Raw genomic sequence first — 16,666 nt, forward strand, 5'->3', positions numbered from 1 at the left:
AGATGGGACTGGCGAGGGAGAAAGGTGGGAAAGGAAGCCACCACCAAATCTGTTGACCTCAGAGCTCTTAATGTTTGCTCATTCCAGAAACATCTGACTCGTACACCACCATCCCTCACCTCACTTCACTCAGCTATTGATTTACTCACAATCTTAGAAACTCCACTTGGGTCACAGGCAAAGGTGATTCTTTTCCCCGGGCTCTCTACATGGTGTGTCTTCCCACAGAACACAGAGCACATGTGCAGATGTGACCCCGGGCTGGGATTGCTGAGGGCACAGGGATGGCAGGCTTGCCCAATGGATGTCCAGCTGAGGCACTCAAAGGGGAAGGATGTCCGCAGGCAGGGCAGGCAATCTCTCTTCCTTTTTTTCTGATCAATCCTAATAAATTAGTCAGATCCAGTGGCTTGGCAATAGATGAGTTTCTTCAGAGCTTCTTTCACCTCTCGATTTCTTAGGCAATAAATGAAAGGGTTTAGAGCGGGGGTGACGATGGCGTAGAAGATGGAAATGATTTTGTTCATGTTGAAGGCATGGATGGCTCGGGGCCGGGCATACATGAAGATAGTGGCAGAATAGAAGATGGTGACCACCACAAGGTGGGAAGCACACGTGGAGAAGGCTTTCTGCTTTCCTGTGGGCATGCGTACAACAGTGGCCAGAATGCATCCGTAGGACAGGACAGTGATGGAGAGTGGGAAGAGGAAGATGACCAGGGCCAAGACGAAGTCCACCAACTCAGCTATGGACATGTCTGTGCAGGAGAGGTTCAGCACTGGCGAGATGTCACAGAAGAAGTGATTGATGACATTGGGGCCACAGAAGCTGAGGCGGAAGATGAAGTAGATCTTTGCCAAAGAGATGCCAAAGCCAATGGCCCAGGAACCAAGAGCCAATTGGAAACAGAGCCCGTGACTCATGATGGTGGGGTAGTGGAGTGGGCGGCAAATGGCCACGTAACGGTCGTAGGCCATGGCAGCCAGGAGAACACACTCTGTGCACATGAGCGCAATGAAGAAGTAAAGCTGTATCATACAGTGCGTGAAGGAGATGCTGTTGCTCATAGACCAAAAACTAAACAGCAACTTGGGCACAGTCACAGAGATGTACCAGGTCTCCAGGAAGGACAGGTTGGCCAGAAAGAAGTACATAGGCTTGTGCAGTGGCCGGTTCTGTTGCACCAACAGAATAATGATCACATTTTCAGTCACTGTCAGAATGTAGGCCACAAGGAACATCAGGAACACTGCTGTGCGCATGCTCAAGCTCCCGGGGAACCCCACCAGAATGAACTTGGTGACCCGGGTCTGGTTCTCCACCTCCATATTGAGGACACAGGGCTTAGCTCTCCTGGAGGAAAGAGTCATTTGGTCAGAGCCCATGATCCAGTTAGAGTCTTTAGCATTGCCTTCTCTGACTATCAATAACAATAACAGTTATTTATTAATAGCATGTTCTAGGTTAGCTCATGAACTGGATATATTATGCAAACATAATTTAATTACTACATAATCTCACATGTTTTATTATATCCATTTTAATGATGAATAAGAAATAATAAGAAACTGTGTCTTGGATAGGTATTAAGTAACTTATCAAGTTCCCACTGAGAGCAGGACAGGAATTGTGTTCCAGTATAAGTCTAAATCCAAGCTCTAGCTAAAATTCAAGGCTATCTTCACAACCACCACCCAAGTGACTATCAAACCTCTGTGTTCCATGTTACAACTGCCAGTCTCAAGAGATACACCAGCCTTCCTGGCCCACCACCTGCTCTGAACTCTGGGAGTTCTTCCCTACAACTCGTTTATCCTTCACATACTATTTCTTTTCCTAGCATTGCTGGAGATGGAGAGTAGCTGTCATCATCTGTGAAGCATGAGAGAAGGTGAGATGGGAGGAGTTGGGCTCTGCAGTATGAAATAAACATGACTGCAGTCTAGTCCCAGGTCTGTCCCAGGTATTGCAATGTGACCCTGAAATCTTACCCTGAGACCCAGTTTCCTCTTTCACAAATGTGGATATTAAAGTGAATTCAGCTGATATTTCTGTGAATCAAAATACAAATGACATTTCACATAAACTATAAATTACAATCAGCATGAAAGGGGCTCATATTAGATAGAGCAGGAAAGATGGTGAGTCAGGACAATGGGAGGGAGGAGGGTAACCACCATGAGCCCAGCAGAGTGGTGAGCAAGGCAGACGTGGGCCTCGCTATCAGGAGCTTTGGGTTCTTGGGGGTGAGAATGGGTGTCTCTGCGTGGAGGTTTTTTTGTTTTTTTTTTGAGAATCAGATATATAAATGAATAAATAAACCTGAAATATTTTCTATGAAGATTAAAAAAAAAAACAGACAATAATGGGAGTGTGATCTGGAATGTCCCTGTGGACTTTTGGGCAGAGAAGGATTTCAGGACTCAGTGCTTTGCAGAGTGGAGTAAATGAGGCCATTGCTGTTCCGTGGTGAGTGGAAACCGAGCCAGGAAGAGGTGGGAAACGTAGGCAGGGCCAGAACGGGCAAAGGTCCTCCAGGTCATAATAAAGGCTCTAAATAAGTGTCCTAAATGTAAGAGGACACAAACAAGGGTCTGAAGGTGAGTGAAGCACGAAATGACTTTCATTAAGGAAAGACAGCCGTCATTCAAGGTGCACTTCCCAGAGCCAAGAGTGAGCCTGCTTGAGAGAAGCCAACAGTGACCTTGACTCCGGTGGTTGCAGAGAAGTAGATAGAATTAGGTGCGTTTTAGACACGAAGACTTTAACAGTAATTGATGGTCTGCGTGTGGAAGTGGGGGAGAGAAAGAAGCCAGGGGAAATCTCAAGAACATGGCTTATTACCTAGAAGTTTTGCCATTTTCTAAGACAGGGAAACAGGATTTTTATAGACATTTTTTCTCATAGTTCAAGAAATGGCCATGGACAAGAATTTGGTAGGGCTATGTTTTGATTAGTTTTAACAGTCTACAATATCCTCTGATAATCATGTATTGAACATTTACCAGGTGCCAGGAAGTTTGCTTTTCATACAATATCCCATTTAATCCACAATATAACATTAATGAGATGTAATCATTCTCATTTCACAGACATATGAAGTAACACTTCCAAGGTAGAGAGTGGTAAACTTGGAATTACACACAGGCACACCCTCAACCACCAGGGTGACTCACATGTCAATGAGGAAAATCAGATTGTGGACCACCACTTTTTTACACCTAAATATAAAATGTAATACTTTAGGAAATGTTCTCTCATCCACCAAAATTCCATTATAGGAGCAGAACATTAAAGATTAAAAAAGAAAACCATATGACAGAAGGATGTATTCAATCAGATGTACCAAGCGGAAATGAACACATGGAACTGTTTGGTAAATGCACTAGAGATGAGATAATCCTGGGATAAGGTCTAAGGTATAAATAAGCAAGAAGAGGCATTCTGGGCATATGAATCAGAGTGGGAACAGGCACAGAGCACCAAAACAGCCTGGCACACTCAGGCAAGCAACGCCTACACATGGCCTAATGCTGTGTGAGCTGCAAACTGATGAATGAACAGGGAGGGGCGGGGAGGAAAGCTTGTCAAGGGCCAGATCAGGGGGCCCTACACACACAACAGCAAGGGGTCCAGAGTCATCTCATACTAAGGACGAGAAGTGATTGCTGATGTTTGTCAGGAGCATGATAGTGACCTCACAATGCACCCTGCGTTTAATGTGAGAGGGTGGGTTTGGATGACACTCCACCGGAGATTGGTAGAAGAGTTGGAAGACACTTAATGGCAGACACTTAAGGATACACACAAAGAGGAGAAAGAACATTATTCCAGCTCGTGATGTTTGATAAAGAAACAAAAATGAATATATTTAACCAGACCTGTTCACACAAGTAACTTTGTGTTCCTAGAGGAAGCAAAAGAGAAAGAGAGGGAGATAGTTCTTTATTTCTCGTGAACTAAATAAAGCCTGATAGGCACTAATTATGATGCACTGGTGGGAGGCATGATGCTATTTAAGTGTATTATTTTAGTATGGAACCTATGGACCCTTTTACCCGTGACAGTTTTACTCCACTACAGCATATTCAAACGGGCTACCCTTCGTAGCAGATTTTACCACTGATACAGAATCAAACATCTAGCTTCACTCCACTCACATGCCAGCTACATAGACTGTTTCCTCTAATTTTGCCTGGATTCTCTATGAAGGTAGTTTCCAAGTAATTCAAAAGTGGTAGACACATAGCCTTCATTCCTTGCCAAGACAGCAGCAGATTTTTAATCACTGTCATAAATAAAGGGCCAGGAGGTTGTAGAGTCTGCAGCACAGGGATATCAGGGAACATGGTAGGGATCTAAAGACTGGGATCAGGTTGTGGGCTTATTTCTGATCCAACACCATGGGATATCTCTGAGAAGTAGTAGGAAGAATCTATTCACCCACTTGCTGCAGAGCTGACTGCACTTAGATTTCAGAAAAGGAGAATACCATCCAAACTGATTGCTGGGAATTGAGAGTGGATAGAAAGAAGAGGCATGGAGCATCTGGGGTTAAATATCACTGTGCCATAGGAGTCGGAAACAGAGCTGCCCAGGAGGATGCTCTTGGAGGGGACACTTACCTCGGCTCAGCAGCCTCTAGTCGGGTCGAATGTGAAAATAAATTCTTCACTGATTCTAAAGTGGGAAGAAGTAGAAAAACATGATTCAAGTATTGAATAGATGTGAGGAACCCACTGCCTACACCTGGAAGTAGCGAATGGGCCCAGATTACCACACTGCTGTCACACTGAGGGCCAGCACCAGGGGAGACGACAGCCGTGGGCGCTGAGACCATGCCTGTGCCCAACCTGGCAGTGGGCTGCCCCTTCCAGCACCCTGGGGCCCGAGTACCCGCCACCTTCCTGGGCAGCGCTGCCCTAGTCTTAGGCACACCCCACTGTGAGATCTGTGGGTTCTGAAGGCTTTATAGAGCATCAAGAATTTCCCTACACCTCTGCCAAGACCCAAGAGGAAAGAACCTTGGCAATGGCAGTCCAAGTCTCTTGTGGTATCCAAGGGAAATTTTATTTGCCTATTGTGACCTTCTTATTTGTTTTACATAATATTAATTCCATAAGGGGGAAATCACTTATGACCACTTACTTTGAAAAGAACTCCATTTTAATTTATTATTTCTTGAAATGGAGAGAAGAAAAAATTACTCCACTTTCACCTGCATTTCCAGATTTTCTTTTAGTATTCTATCTTTGGCTTATGGGAATCAGGATCAGTGCTCTCAGGGAGATGTTGACATTTGCAGTAGACTGGTATTGCTGCATTTTAGCAAGGGTTTAAAATAAAAGTTTTCACTTTCAATGCTTATGCCATAATTGTGTGCTAAATAAGTTTATCATGATGAGTTCATTGCTATGTTGTCAGCTGCCTTTGGGAACCACTTAACTTGTATTTCACATAATGGGACATACTTCTCTGTGGCCTACGGAAATGTCAAGTAGCCCTCCCACAAAGAAAAGATGTCAAGTTCACTATGGTTTCATGAAATGGTAAAAGGAGATATTGAAAGCTATAAACAATTTAATCTGAAGTGCCACTTATGCTTGTGGTAATTGAGCAAGCAACCTTTAATATAGCTTCTCTTACAAGACTGAAGTATGAAAACCAAATCACAGCAAGGAAACAGGATCCAGCTCTTTCATATCTCTGGCCTTAATTGATCTCCAGATTCTAAGAAATGTTCTGATATCCCCTGAAAGGTAACATTTGATATTAACCAGAATTTTGGACTTAAACTATTGTGATGTGCTGTTGGCTAAGAGAAAAATGACAGAGTTTCCACCGAAGAGTAGTTGCCCATGCTCTCATTACCTGTGTGGTGGCAGAGGAATGGGGATCACGCTTCTCCTCCAGAGGTAGAAAGCCCCACCTACTGTAAGAGGACTCCCTGAATTACTGTGATTATGATTTTTAACTCTAGGAATCAAAAAATTCATGCAAATAATCCTAAACAGATTGGCAGTATTTCAGAGATACAAATTGCATTCTATGACGGACTGACACACTTTCATTCATTCTGGAGTTCAGCTATGCAGGTTTTCTCAAAGCTTTTTGGTCTATGTCTACTCTTGGTTCTAGCCTGACAGATCTCTGTCCAGGATGGACAAAAAGCAATGAGAAGACCCAGTGAGCTCACTGTGTTGTTCTTAGCTCCTGAAGTCCTTGAGCACTTTTCTTCTTTTTCTCAGAACTCTCCTCTATCTGTTGTTGTGTTATGTCCAGGTTTTTTAACTGTAAGGAATAATTCATTCTTTATCACTGCTTGATGTTCCCCTATGTGACTGTGCTGCGGTCCATTATCTATTCATTCACCGATGGACATGTGATCCTGCATGGGGCACAGCTTCAACACTGGGGCTATTTACAACTCTGCTTTGGCTTTGACTTAGTACTGGGTAGAGCCTGAAGGTCATCTGGAGGTGAAATCTTAGGATGCTCTCAGACCTGGATTTATATATGGATTTTCAGTCTTAGATGTGTGTATGGATTTCTGGTACACACCTGTGTTTTTAAGAGTCATTATTCCCCAATATATCTTCTGTACAACTCCTTCCTTCCCAACTTTTTGATCTATCTGCTGCTCGTCCCAACTCTTATCTCTCAACTGAAACTTCTACAACCAATGCTTTTGCCCTCAAATGTATTCACCAAAGTCCACCTGGGAAGCTATCCTAGTCCTGGTAATGAAACTGGAGTTAGAGAGGAACCAGATTCTTCCACCTCTGCTGCTGTGTTCACTGCAGGGTTCAGGCAACTTCAGCAGAGGCAGAAGTTCGCAGAGGAGTGCCCACTGGTATTAGCAGTGGTCTCAGCAGGCAGGACAAGATTCTTCAGCAGCAGTGAGAGGGATCTAACTGGGTTGCAGCTCTCCTCAGTAGGTTGTGCCCACTTTGTGTAGCGGCAGGACCCAGCTGCCCGCCCGTGACTTCTTTCTGGGGCCTTGTGCAAATTTAAGAATGAAACCCATGGACAATGGAGAATGAGAGTGAAAAAGCAGAATTTACTTGAGTGAGAACAAAAGAAACAGAGCTCTTGCCAGGCAAGAGAGGACCGGATAATGGGTTAAGTATACTAGTCTAGGGGCTTATATTTCTACGGGGTATGGACACCAATCAATAATCTAATCATAATCCCAGGCTAATCATAATCCCAGCGGCTTGAGAGGCTGAGGCAGGAGGATTGTGAGTTCAAAGCCAATAGGCTAATCATAATCCCAGCGGCTTGAGAGGCTGAGGCAGGAGGATTGTGAGTTCAAAGCCAGCCTTAGCAACTTAGTGAAACCCTAAGCAACTCAGCAAGACCTTGTCTCTAAATAAAATCCATAAAAGGGTTGAGGATGTGGCTCAGTGGTTAAGTTCCCTTGGGTTCAATCCCTGGAACCAAAAAAAAAAAAAAAAAAAACTAGGCTAATCAGGTGTAGGAAAAGTGCTGCAAAGGCTATTGGTCAACATCTATGCTAATTAAGAATTGGAAAGTCGCCAAGACTACTGGTTGGTCCTGTGACTTCTAATTGGTTGTGCCCCTCTAGTTGTTGAGTTTGTAGCTTTCATTCAGGTCAGTCTTCTTTCCCTCTCCCTGTCTCCCTGGGACAAAAGAGTTGACTGGAATGTTTGGTATGTTTGTACAGATTAACTTCATGGAGTAGCCAGTACATTTAGAGAAGCCTTTTTTGGGGGGGGGATGGGGGTGTCCCTTGCCTTAACTTCCTGCCTCTGTTTTACTATCTGTCAATCCTATCTGTTTAGTAAGACCCCCAGCCAAGCAAAACAAAGGTAAGTTCTGTGCCACCACTTTTTTAGTTGGTTTATAGATAAATTGAAACTGTTAACCCATTGCCTTTGAGAAGGTTCCTATTGCTCTTCCTCACACTAGTAACCTGGCCCAGAAGTGTGGGGCTATCATTTTGACAGTTGCCCTTAGGTAGCTAGTCAGCCATTTATGGGTGAGCAGGGAAGGTAGTGAAGGGTGACTGAAAACCGCAGGGAGCCTTATCTGACAAAGAAGCACTTGGAAGATGGGGGCTGGGTATGTTGAAACCTCCCCAAGTCATAGTTACAATCCCTTAAAAAAAGAAAAAATAAATAAACTATTGTTTCAAGATCATGTCGTGCCCTACCAGGTGGCCTAGAACCTCCCTTATTATCAAACTTCTCCCAACCCTGAATCTCTCTTGCAATGAAAACATCAAAACTTTCACAAAGAAATCTTGATGGGGGTTATTCAAAGAATAATAAACCAATTAAGAGGGCAGAAAATTGAGGCAAAAGCAGGAATGTACGATTTCCTTAAAATCTCTAACTCTGATCACCACACAATGACTTTGAGGCAGTCTCTGTAGTTCCTACGCTGTCAGTCAGAAATCAGAAGTGGACTTGAACTAGACTCTGGAAAATTCCCAGGGACCCCCAATAGAACTGGAAGGCAGGAGGGGTGTATCATTCTTCTCTCTGATCTTTTTCTCTCTGTCCTTTGACAGTGTTTTATTTTCCTTTCTTATCTGATATGGTTTCGATATGAGGTTTTCATCAAAAAATTCACAGGTAAAACAATGGCAGAAAGTTTAGAGGTAAGTGATTGGGTTACTATCCTAATTAGTGCGTGAGCCCACTGATGTGGATTAACTGGGTGGTACCTATAGGCAGGTGGTCGGTGGCAGACAGTGGGTCACTGGGAGTGTGCCTTTGGGGTTTATATTTTGTGCCTGGTAAGCAGAACCCTCTCAGCTTCTTATTGCCATGTCCTGAGCTACTTTTTTTCACCATGTCCTTGCACGATGATGTTCTATATCACTTCAGGCCCAGAGCTGTGGAGTCAGCTGTATATGAACTGTGACTTTTGAAACCGTGAGCCCCAAATAAACTTTCCATCTCTATGCTGTTCTTGTGGGGTCTTTTGGTCACAGTAACACAAAAGCTGACTAAAACGTTTTCCCCTCTTATAAACTCACACCTGTTATTATGAGTAATGTGTCTGAAATCTTTCTGGCATGATTGCAAGAATCAAAATGAAGGGTCCTTCATGCTACCCCAGTTTCATAGCAGTCCTGGTAATCTGTAAAAGTTGCCACCAGTCTGTTAAATGAGGCATAATAGGTGGATAATTTAAATGCCACAGACATTCTTATTGCAATGCAGCAGCTTCTACCTTCATTCATCTTTCTCCTGAATATTGTAAATCATACTAGATTCCATAGTTCTGCAAAAGTTAATTGTGACTTTTCTTGTCATATAATTCTTTATTGAAGGGAGCTTCAATAAAATATTGAAACTTGGAATTTCCTACTTCTCTAACATTGGCAATGTTCCACTAGTACCAGTGTTCCCTCTCTCTCTCTCTCTCTCTCTCTCTCTCTCTCTCTCTGTGTGTGTGTGTGTGTGGTGTGTATAAATATATATTATATACACATATATATGTATGTATACATATTAGTTTTGTCAACTTGTGACCTTGCAAAACTCCCTTTTTAGTTCTAGAAGCATTATTGTAGATTCTTTGTTATTTTTTATGTCTATAATAATGTGGCCTGAGAGATAAAATAATTTTTATTTATTTCTTATATACAGTGTTTTTATTTATTTATTTTTCTTATCTTATTACTTTGCTACAACATTCAGTTGAAGAAAAATTGTGAGCATACATACAAAGGTCATGTCTTTAGTGTTAGAAGGGAATTTTTCTGTCTTTCACCATTAAGGGTAATGTTACCTGGAAGTTATTTGTAGATATTGCTTATTGGTTAAGGGTTATGTTTAAACATATTTGTAATGAGTTATGTTGAGTTATATTTGTTGCCTTAGGATGATCAATCAGATTTTCATTTCAGTCTGTTAATAAATGAAACACATTGATTTAATTGACTTTGAATGTTGAACCAACCTTGAGTTTTTAAATAAATTTTCCTCAGTATGTTTGGTATATTGATGGACCAGATTTGCTAATATTTTATTAGCTGTTTGTGTCTATTTGTGAAGGTTATTAGTTTATGATTTTTTTCTTGCAATATCTTTGGTTTTACTATCAAGGTAAATAAGAATTCATAAAATAATGTGGTGAGCAATCTGTTGTTTTCTATCTTCTAGGAGAATTTGTGTACAACTAGTAGCCTATCATTCTTGTATATTTGATGGAATTTATTAGTAGAACTATCTTGACCTGGGTTTCTCCTCATGGGAGGATTTTTTTACTTATATTAAACTTTTCTCATGGTTCAGGGTTTTTAAAGTTTTTCCATATGTGGGCTTTGGTAGCTTTTCACCTTAAGGAATTTAACTTTTCATCTAAGTTGATTTTTTTTTTGTACCAGGGATTGAACCCAGGGTTGCTTAACCACTGAGAAATATCCCCAGCCTGTTTTACTTTTTATTTGGAAACAGGATCTTCATGCATTGCTGAAAAGCTTGCTAAGTTGTTGCAGCTGGCTTTGAACTTGCGACCCTCCTTCCTCAGTCTCCTGAGCCATTGGGATTATAGGTATGAGCCACCATGCCTGGCCCATTCAGTTCTTTTTGGTACTGTACAAAAAGGAGTATCCTTAAATATTAAACATGTTAATTTGTGTGTGGGGGGGGGGATATTGGGGATTGAACCCAGGGGTACTCTGTCACTGAGCCACATACTTATTCCCTTCCCCATACCCTGTCCTTTAAAAAAAAAAAAAAAGACAGGATCTCACTAAGTTACCCAAACTGACCTCAAACTTGTGATCCTCTTCTCTCAGCCTCCTGAATACCTGGGATACAGGTGTGTGCCACCACATCTTGCCTTATTCAGTTATTTTAAATTTGTGTCTGATAGCATCAATATCTATATTTCCCTGGGATTAATTTTGCCATTAGGTTTTTCCCCTCAGTTTCAGAATTTTTGTCTTATCTTCTAAGACAGATCATTTTTATTGAATGTTGGACAATGTATATGAAAAATTATAGGGATGATGTGAAGCTTGACATTACCTTCCTCAAGAGAGGATTTATTTAGCTTCTAGTAGGCAATAATCTTAGGGACAAATCACTTCAGATGAGCTTACTGGAATATGGGTGGTTTTTCTTTTGCTACTCATCCTTACTCCTAGAGAATAGTGGTCCAGAAATCCCACCTGACAGATGGGAGGGACATTCCTTGATGGCTCTGAAATGTAACTAGAGTAGTCTCAGCTGTGAGGTGACTGTAATTTCCCTTCATGTTCAGTCTCTTGACCACCATAAAAGTTGAAAAAGCCTCGAGAATGAAGGTCAGCTGAATGGTGGGCTCGTGTGTTTGCTCTTCCTTCTCTTTACAATGTTGAATTTTGAATTTTTGCCTAGAAAACTCTCTAATTCTTTCAGTAAGGTATTCCTTTTCACATTTATAGCTAGGTTTTCAAGTTTTCTTCAGTGGGAGTGACTGTCTGATATGAAAAGCTCCACTGTAGCAAGATCCAAAGTCCTAAAGTCAATATGTATTTTGAATTCTCATCGAGCTAATAAGATGGATTGCCTATGGACTGGATATGCATTGTAAGAAAACAGGAGACAAGGGAATGGAAGAGTAGCAACACCATATATTGAGTGAACTTCAGAAGAATATTTTGGTGGGGGATTCAAAGTAGTTTGTGTTTGCATGTGTGGAAATGAAAGTGAAGTTGTCAAGCAGGTGACTGAATACTGGAACAGCACTGGGTTAGAGAGTCATTGTTGTTAAGCTGATGTCATGAGATAAGATCAACTTTGGTACTGTTACCTGCACATAAGTGATTCCTCAGGGCGAGAACACCCACATCTGAAGAGAACTGCTTCGTGTTTCCCTGTTGATGAACATCCACAGCTTTTCACTCACACTATTAAAAATGAAGTCTGCTGCCACAACTGATCCTAGTCTCTTCCATGGTGCACAGTGACTGTGAATTTTGCCCTCAACAAGTGTGAAAGGATTTTCCCGCATCAAAATGAGCTTCTTCTTTAAGTAGGCAACAACACTAATAAAATAAGTAACCATTTATCTCCTAGCCTTTCCTTGGCTTTCAAACACTGTAGATCTGTGCTGGAAAGAAATGATTCCCAGTGACATAGATGTCATTTCAACCATGGCTTTCCCAAACCTCCAGTTTTTTCTCTAAACTAGGGAAAAATGGGTTGGTTTTCCAGAATTGTTTCTACTTGTTTTATCATGACATTCCTATTTTAGAAAGAATTTTTGTGTCTGCCTTGACATTGTCCTTTAGTTTGATATTATTTGCCAATTCTGGCATGAATTCTTCAAATTTTGTGGTTGGAAATATTTTCCAGTTCTAATATTGGTGAAAATATTTCCTTCCTTTGGTTTATCTTTGAATATAGGAGTGGTTACTTGAGACAGGGCTGGAAGGGTGGCTTACTGCTTATTCTTAGGATACTATCTGTTCCTGAAGTTGAAGTATTTTCCATGAAATTGTTTTCCACAATATGAATGGTTAAAAAATTCTACTTGTTTCATTGCAAACAGGTTAATGAGAAGTAAAAACAGAAAAAAACCTCGAAGGAAACCAATAAGATCAATACCTACCTATTTTCAACCAATCTTGAACATTATGAGAAAATCTATTTAAGATTATGGACATGTGACCTTGTATGGATACAGAGATTAGACATGGAGCTGCAAACATGACAGATCTCAATATTCAAGCAAGGATGACTTCACATACGACAAGGTAAAAAATTTGTAAAATAATAATATCTGAAGTAAAGGAACAGGAAAAGATTAGTACTGACTGTTTTTGTGGAAAACAATCTCATCTTAATATAAGGATGGCCATGAGACAAAATGTAAAATTTATCTATCCTTCAAAGGAAATGAATTTCATATAGTGCAAAGAAAAAGAAATGCAAGAAAATAATTTCTTTTTAACACACATACCTCACACACGCACGCGCGCACACACACACACACACACACACACACAAGTTATCATAAATTGTTTTCTCCCAGGTCCTCAATTTTATTGGAGGATTCTGGAAAAACTATTGTATGCAATTTTATAGCCCCATTTTCTTTTTTTTTTTTTATTGGTTGTTCAAAACATTACAAAGCTCATGACATATCATCCTTCATACATTTGATTCAAGTGTGGCATTATGTAAAAATGTGAATGTGTAACCGATGTGATTCTGCAATTTGTATTTGGGGTAAAAATGGGAGTTCATAACCCATTTTCAACCTATGTGGAATCATAGAAAGAAAAATTTGTACCATAAATATAAAGGCCAAAAAATGTAGTTTTTTCTCCCTTAAATTTTCAAAACTAGGAGCATGAATCTGCAAACACAGACTTACCATGGCAAAACTCTATGATGAATTATTAAGCACTGTTTGTGAACATTAGTAACCTGCTATTAATACTCACTGGAAACCAGATGAATTTCACTAATGTCATATTTACTTTATTTCCTATATTGACAGGTGGGCATGTTGATACTAAAAGGATTTTGGGGGTCCAAAAACATTTACAGGTGGTTTTTATTGGGACATTGATTCAAACCCAGAAACTAAAAGCAAAATAGTTTTATTGGGGGTCTGAGAGTTGCAATTCAGGAAAGCATAGATAAAGACTATGAAGACACTGACATTGCATATGGCTTTTAATGGGAAGGGGGAACTCAAAATTCCTAGGCCTAAACAGATATGCTGAGAGTTCAGAATGTGGCAATAGCATATATTGCTTTCTAGAAGTTCACAGTAACTCTGGGAAGACCAGCCGTTAAGGGTTTGAGAATGTCAGAGAGACTTTGCCTTGGACACTCAGAGCCACAGAAACAAATACTCAGGCCTACTTTTTGATTTTCCTGAAAACCATTTCTTTCTTTTTCTTTTATTCTTTCTTTTTTTGGTAAATGATTTTGCTCTAATTAAAGTGGTCTATACTAATGTACTTGACAATTTACCAGTCTTTCCCTCCTTCTTTTTTTCTCTCTCCTTATCCTACCTCTCAATGCACATATGGAGTTTCTAGTGTAAAAGATGCAACTTGGACATTTTGCTCCCCTGCTTTTATGAATATGGTTTTTAGAAACAGATGTTACTGAAAAGTGAGCCTGGAGGAATTTCACTGGGCATAGGCCTTGGTCATGATACATAAGATTATTTTTCTTTTATCTCACTTAACTTCTATCCTTGCAGGAGTTCTGGAGAATCTAGAACTAATCCAAGCCAAAGGCATTCAAATTCTATACCAACATCCCAGAGGATTCTCAGGATTTGGGGATAGGGCATATAAGAATAGACTGGAATTCTGGACATGTCAGAATTCCATTATTGGACATGTCAGAGCTTCAAGAATTGTTCTTATGTAAATTTCACACACTTAAATGTAACAACATCAAGGACTAGGAAACAACAATTGAAAAGGTATTTGAAAATGTCTTATTATATTCTCCTAGATAAAATGATTTGACATATGCAAATAATTTGTTTTAACGTACAGTAAGCAGGGCTCGTGGCACATGCCTGTAACTCCAGCTGCTCAGAAGATTGAAGTAGGAGGATTGCAAGTTTGAAGCCAGCCTCTGCAACTTAGTGAGGCTCTGTCTCAAAATCTTAAAAATTAAAAAAAAAAAAAAAACAGGCTGGGGACATGGCTCAGTAGTTAAGTACTCCGGATGCAATCCCTGTTACCAAAAATATAAATAAATTAAAATGAAAATTATAAAGTACATAAAAATATACAAAATCTGTTTAATAATAGTTTTTAATCAAGCATGAAGTAGATTTATATATAACTGCAAAGTGATATATATTGGACACGCACTATTTGCTCTTCCTTTCTCATGCTTATTATACCTATGAAATGGAAAGATTAAACTAATACAGTAAGTTGAAGTAAGCTGAAGAATCAAGACAAAATAATCTTTGCAGGTTGGTAAAACATGTAGAAGAGCTAAATGGAAATACCTTCCTTTAAAACAGACAGAGTTCAGTGGTCCAGTTGTAAAGACTTTGTATAAGAGTATAAGATACAAGTCTTAGAAAATCAATTAAATACAAAATTAGGTGATAAAAATTTTGGAAATAGTAGTGATTGTCACACAACATTTCAAATACAATTGATTCACTAAATCATACACTTAAAAATGGCTAAAATGACAAATTTCATGTTATACTTTTTTAAAATATTTATTTTTTTAGTTGTAGGTGGACACAATACCTTTATTTTATTTTTATGTGGTGCTGAGGATTGAACCCAATGCCTCACTCATGCTAGGCAAATGCCACAACCCCAGCCATGTTATACACAATTTCCATGATGAAAAACTGTAGGAGGGCCTCAATTATTCTGCATTTTAAAGGAAACTTGCTTCTTAAAAAAGTGAGATGCCATCTACTGGTCTGAACTAATATTGACTCATATATTTAATTCAGGATATCACACTCATTTAGGGCACACATAATGTTTAAAGGTCTAAAATTGCTCTCATTTAAGGAAGAGTTGAAGAAACCATTTGTTACCATATTGGAGGACCCGTGCATAGCAGTGGAGTGGGTCAAGGCTGAAGGAAACCTCCTTGGGGAATGGGTCTAAGCCAAGACAGACTGTCTGCTGCAAGTTTGCAAAGTGGAGGGAGGAAGCAAGCATGATAAGAGGGCCCTGTGAAGAGAGCGGCCGCACTAGACTTTCAAGGAAACTGAAGAGTCCCGCAGAAAATGAATATGTCACCACTCATTAAATTGCTCATGACTGAAAACTGACATTCTTGATTATCTTTCTTCTTTACTTCCCTTTCTCAGTCCAATTACCTAAACATCACTTACTTTTTCTATCTTTTTCATATTTGTCTAACTTTCTCCCTCCCCTGCTAGACATACCACAGTCCAATTCTCTACTACTCTTTAATGAATTATTATTACAATAATATCCTTATTTTCCAACACCATCTTCATCACCAATTTTTTTCTCCATATACCAGCCATAATACATTTGATTTTCAAATGAAAAGTCTGAATATAACTGTTTCCTTTGACTTAAAAAGTTTTAATGGTGTCCCATTGCCTTTAGCATAAAATCCTAAATTCCTACCATGATCTTAGGCTCCTACAATTTGGGACCCTGCCCGACTCTACAGCCTCATCTTGAACCCTCCATCCATTTATCTCTTCCAGGCATGCTGTTGAATTGATGGTAAAATAAAATGGTGAAGCTAGAAAACAAAAACATGTGATTTATTTATATATTATTGCACAATAGAGAAAACTACAAAGACCCAGAATGATTTTTTTTTTCACTGTTCCAAAAGCATTGCTTCCAAGTGTTAGTTCTTTCTTCCTGGTGCACAGAATTTAGATTTTTTAAAAAATAATTTTACCATTTCATTTTTTATTAGATTTCAATGGCAATTTTAAATCCAATAGTAATAGCAATTTCTATATGGCATAATAGTGCCTCAAATAATATCTTAGAATGTATTTACATAGTACCTATAAAAGTTTAATTAAGAAAGCAGAAAGAAATTTTACCTAGCTTTTAAAATTTGGAATAATTTTATATCATGTAATTATCATATGAAAGAAAAGTGTTTGGCCAATAAAAATCAGTTCTCTTATTCTTTTACTCAGTAATGTTTATAGATTCACTATTATAAACAATGTACTTTGTTGGGCAACA

General features: G+C 39.6%; 1 protein-coding gene across 1 annotated transcript; it reads right to left on the reverse strand.

The window, feature by feature from the left end:
- Positions 1 to 392: 392 nt before the first annotated feature.
- Or6b1 (olfactory receptor family 6 subfamily B member 1) lies at positions 393 to 1,331 on the reverse strand. The gene has a single exon (XM_027943468.2). The coding sequence runs from the start codon at positions 1,326 to 1,328 to the stop codon at positions 393 to 395; it is 936 nt and encodes a 311-aa protein (XP_027799269.2). The 5' UTR covers positions 1,329 to 1,331.
- Between the last annotated feature and the right edge of the window lie 15,335 nt (positions 1,332 to 16,666).

The sequence above is a fragment of the Marmota flaviventris genome, chromosome 1 (genome assembly GCF_047511675.1).
Source record: "Marmota flaviventris isolate mMarFla1 chromosome 1, mMarFla1.hap1, whole genome shotgun sequence".
Classification (NCBI taxonomy): domain Eukaryota; kingdom Metazoa; phylum Chordata; class Mammalia; order Rodentia; family Sciuridae; genus Marmota; species Marmota flaviventris.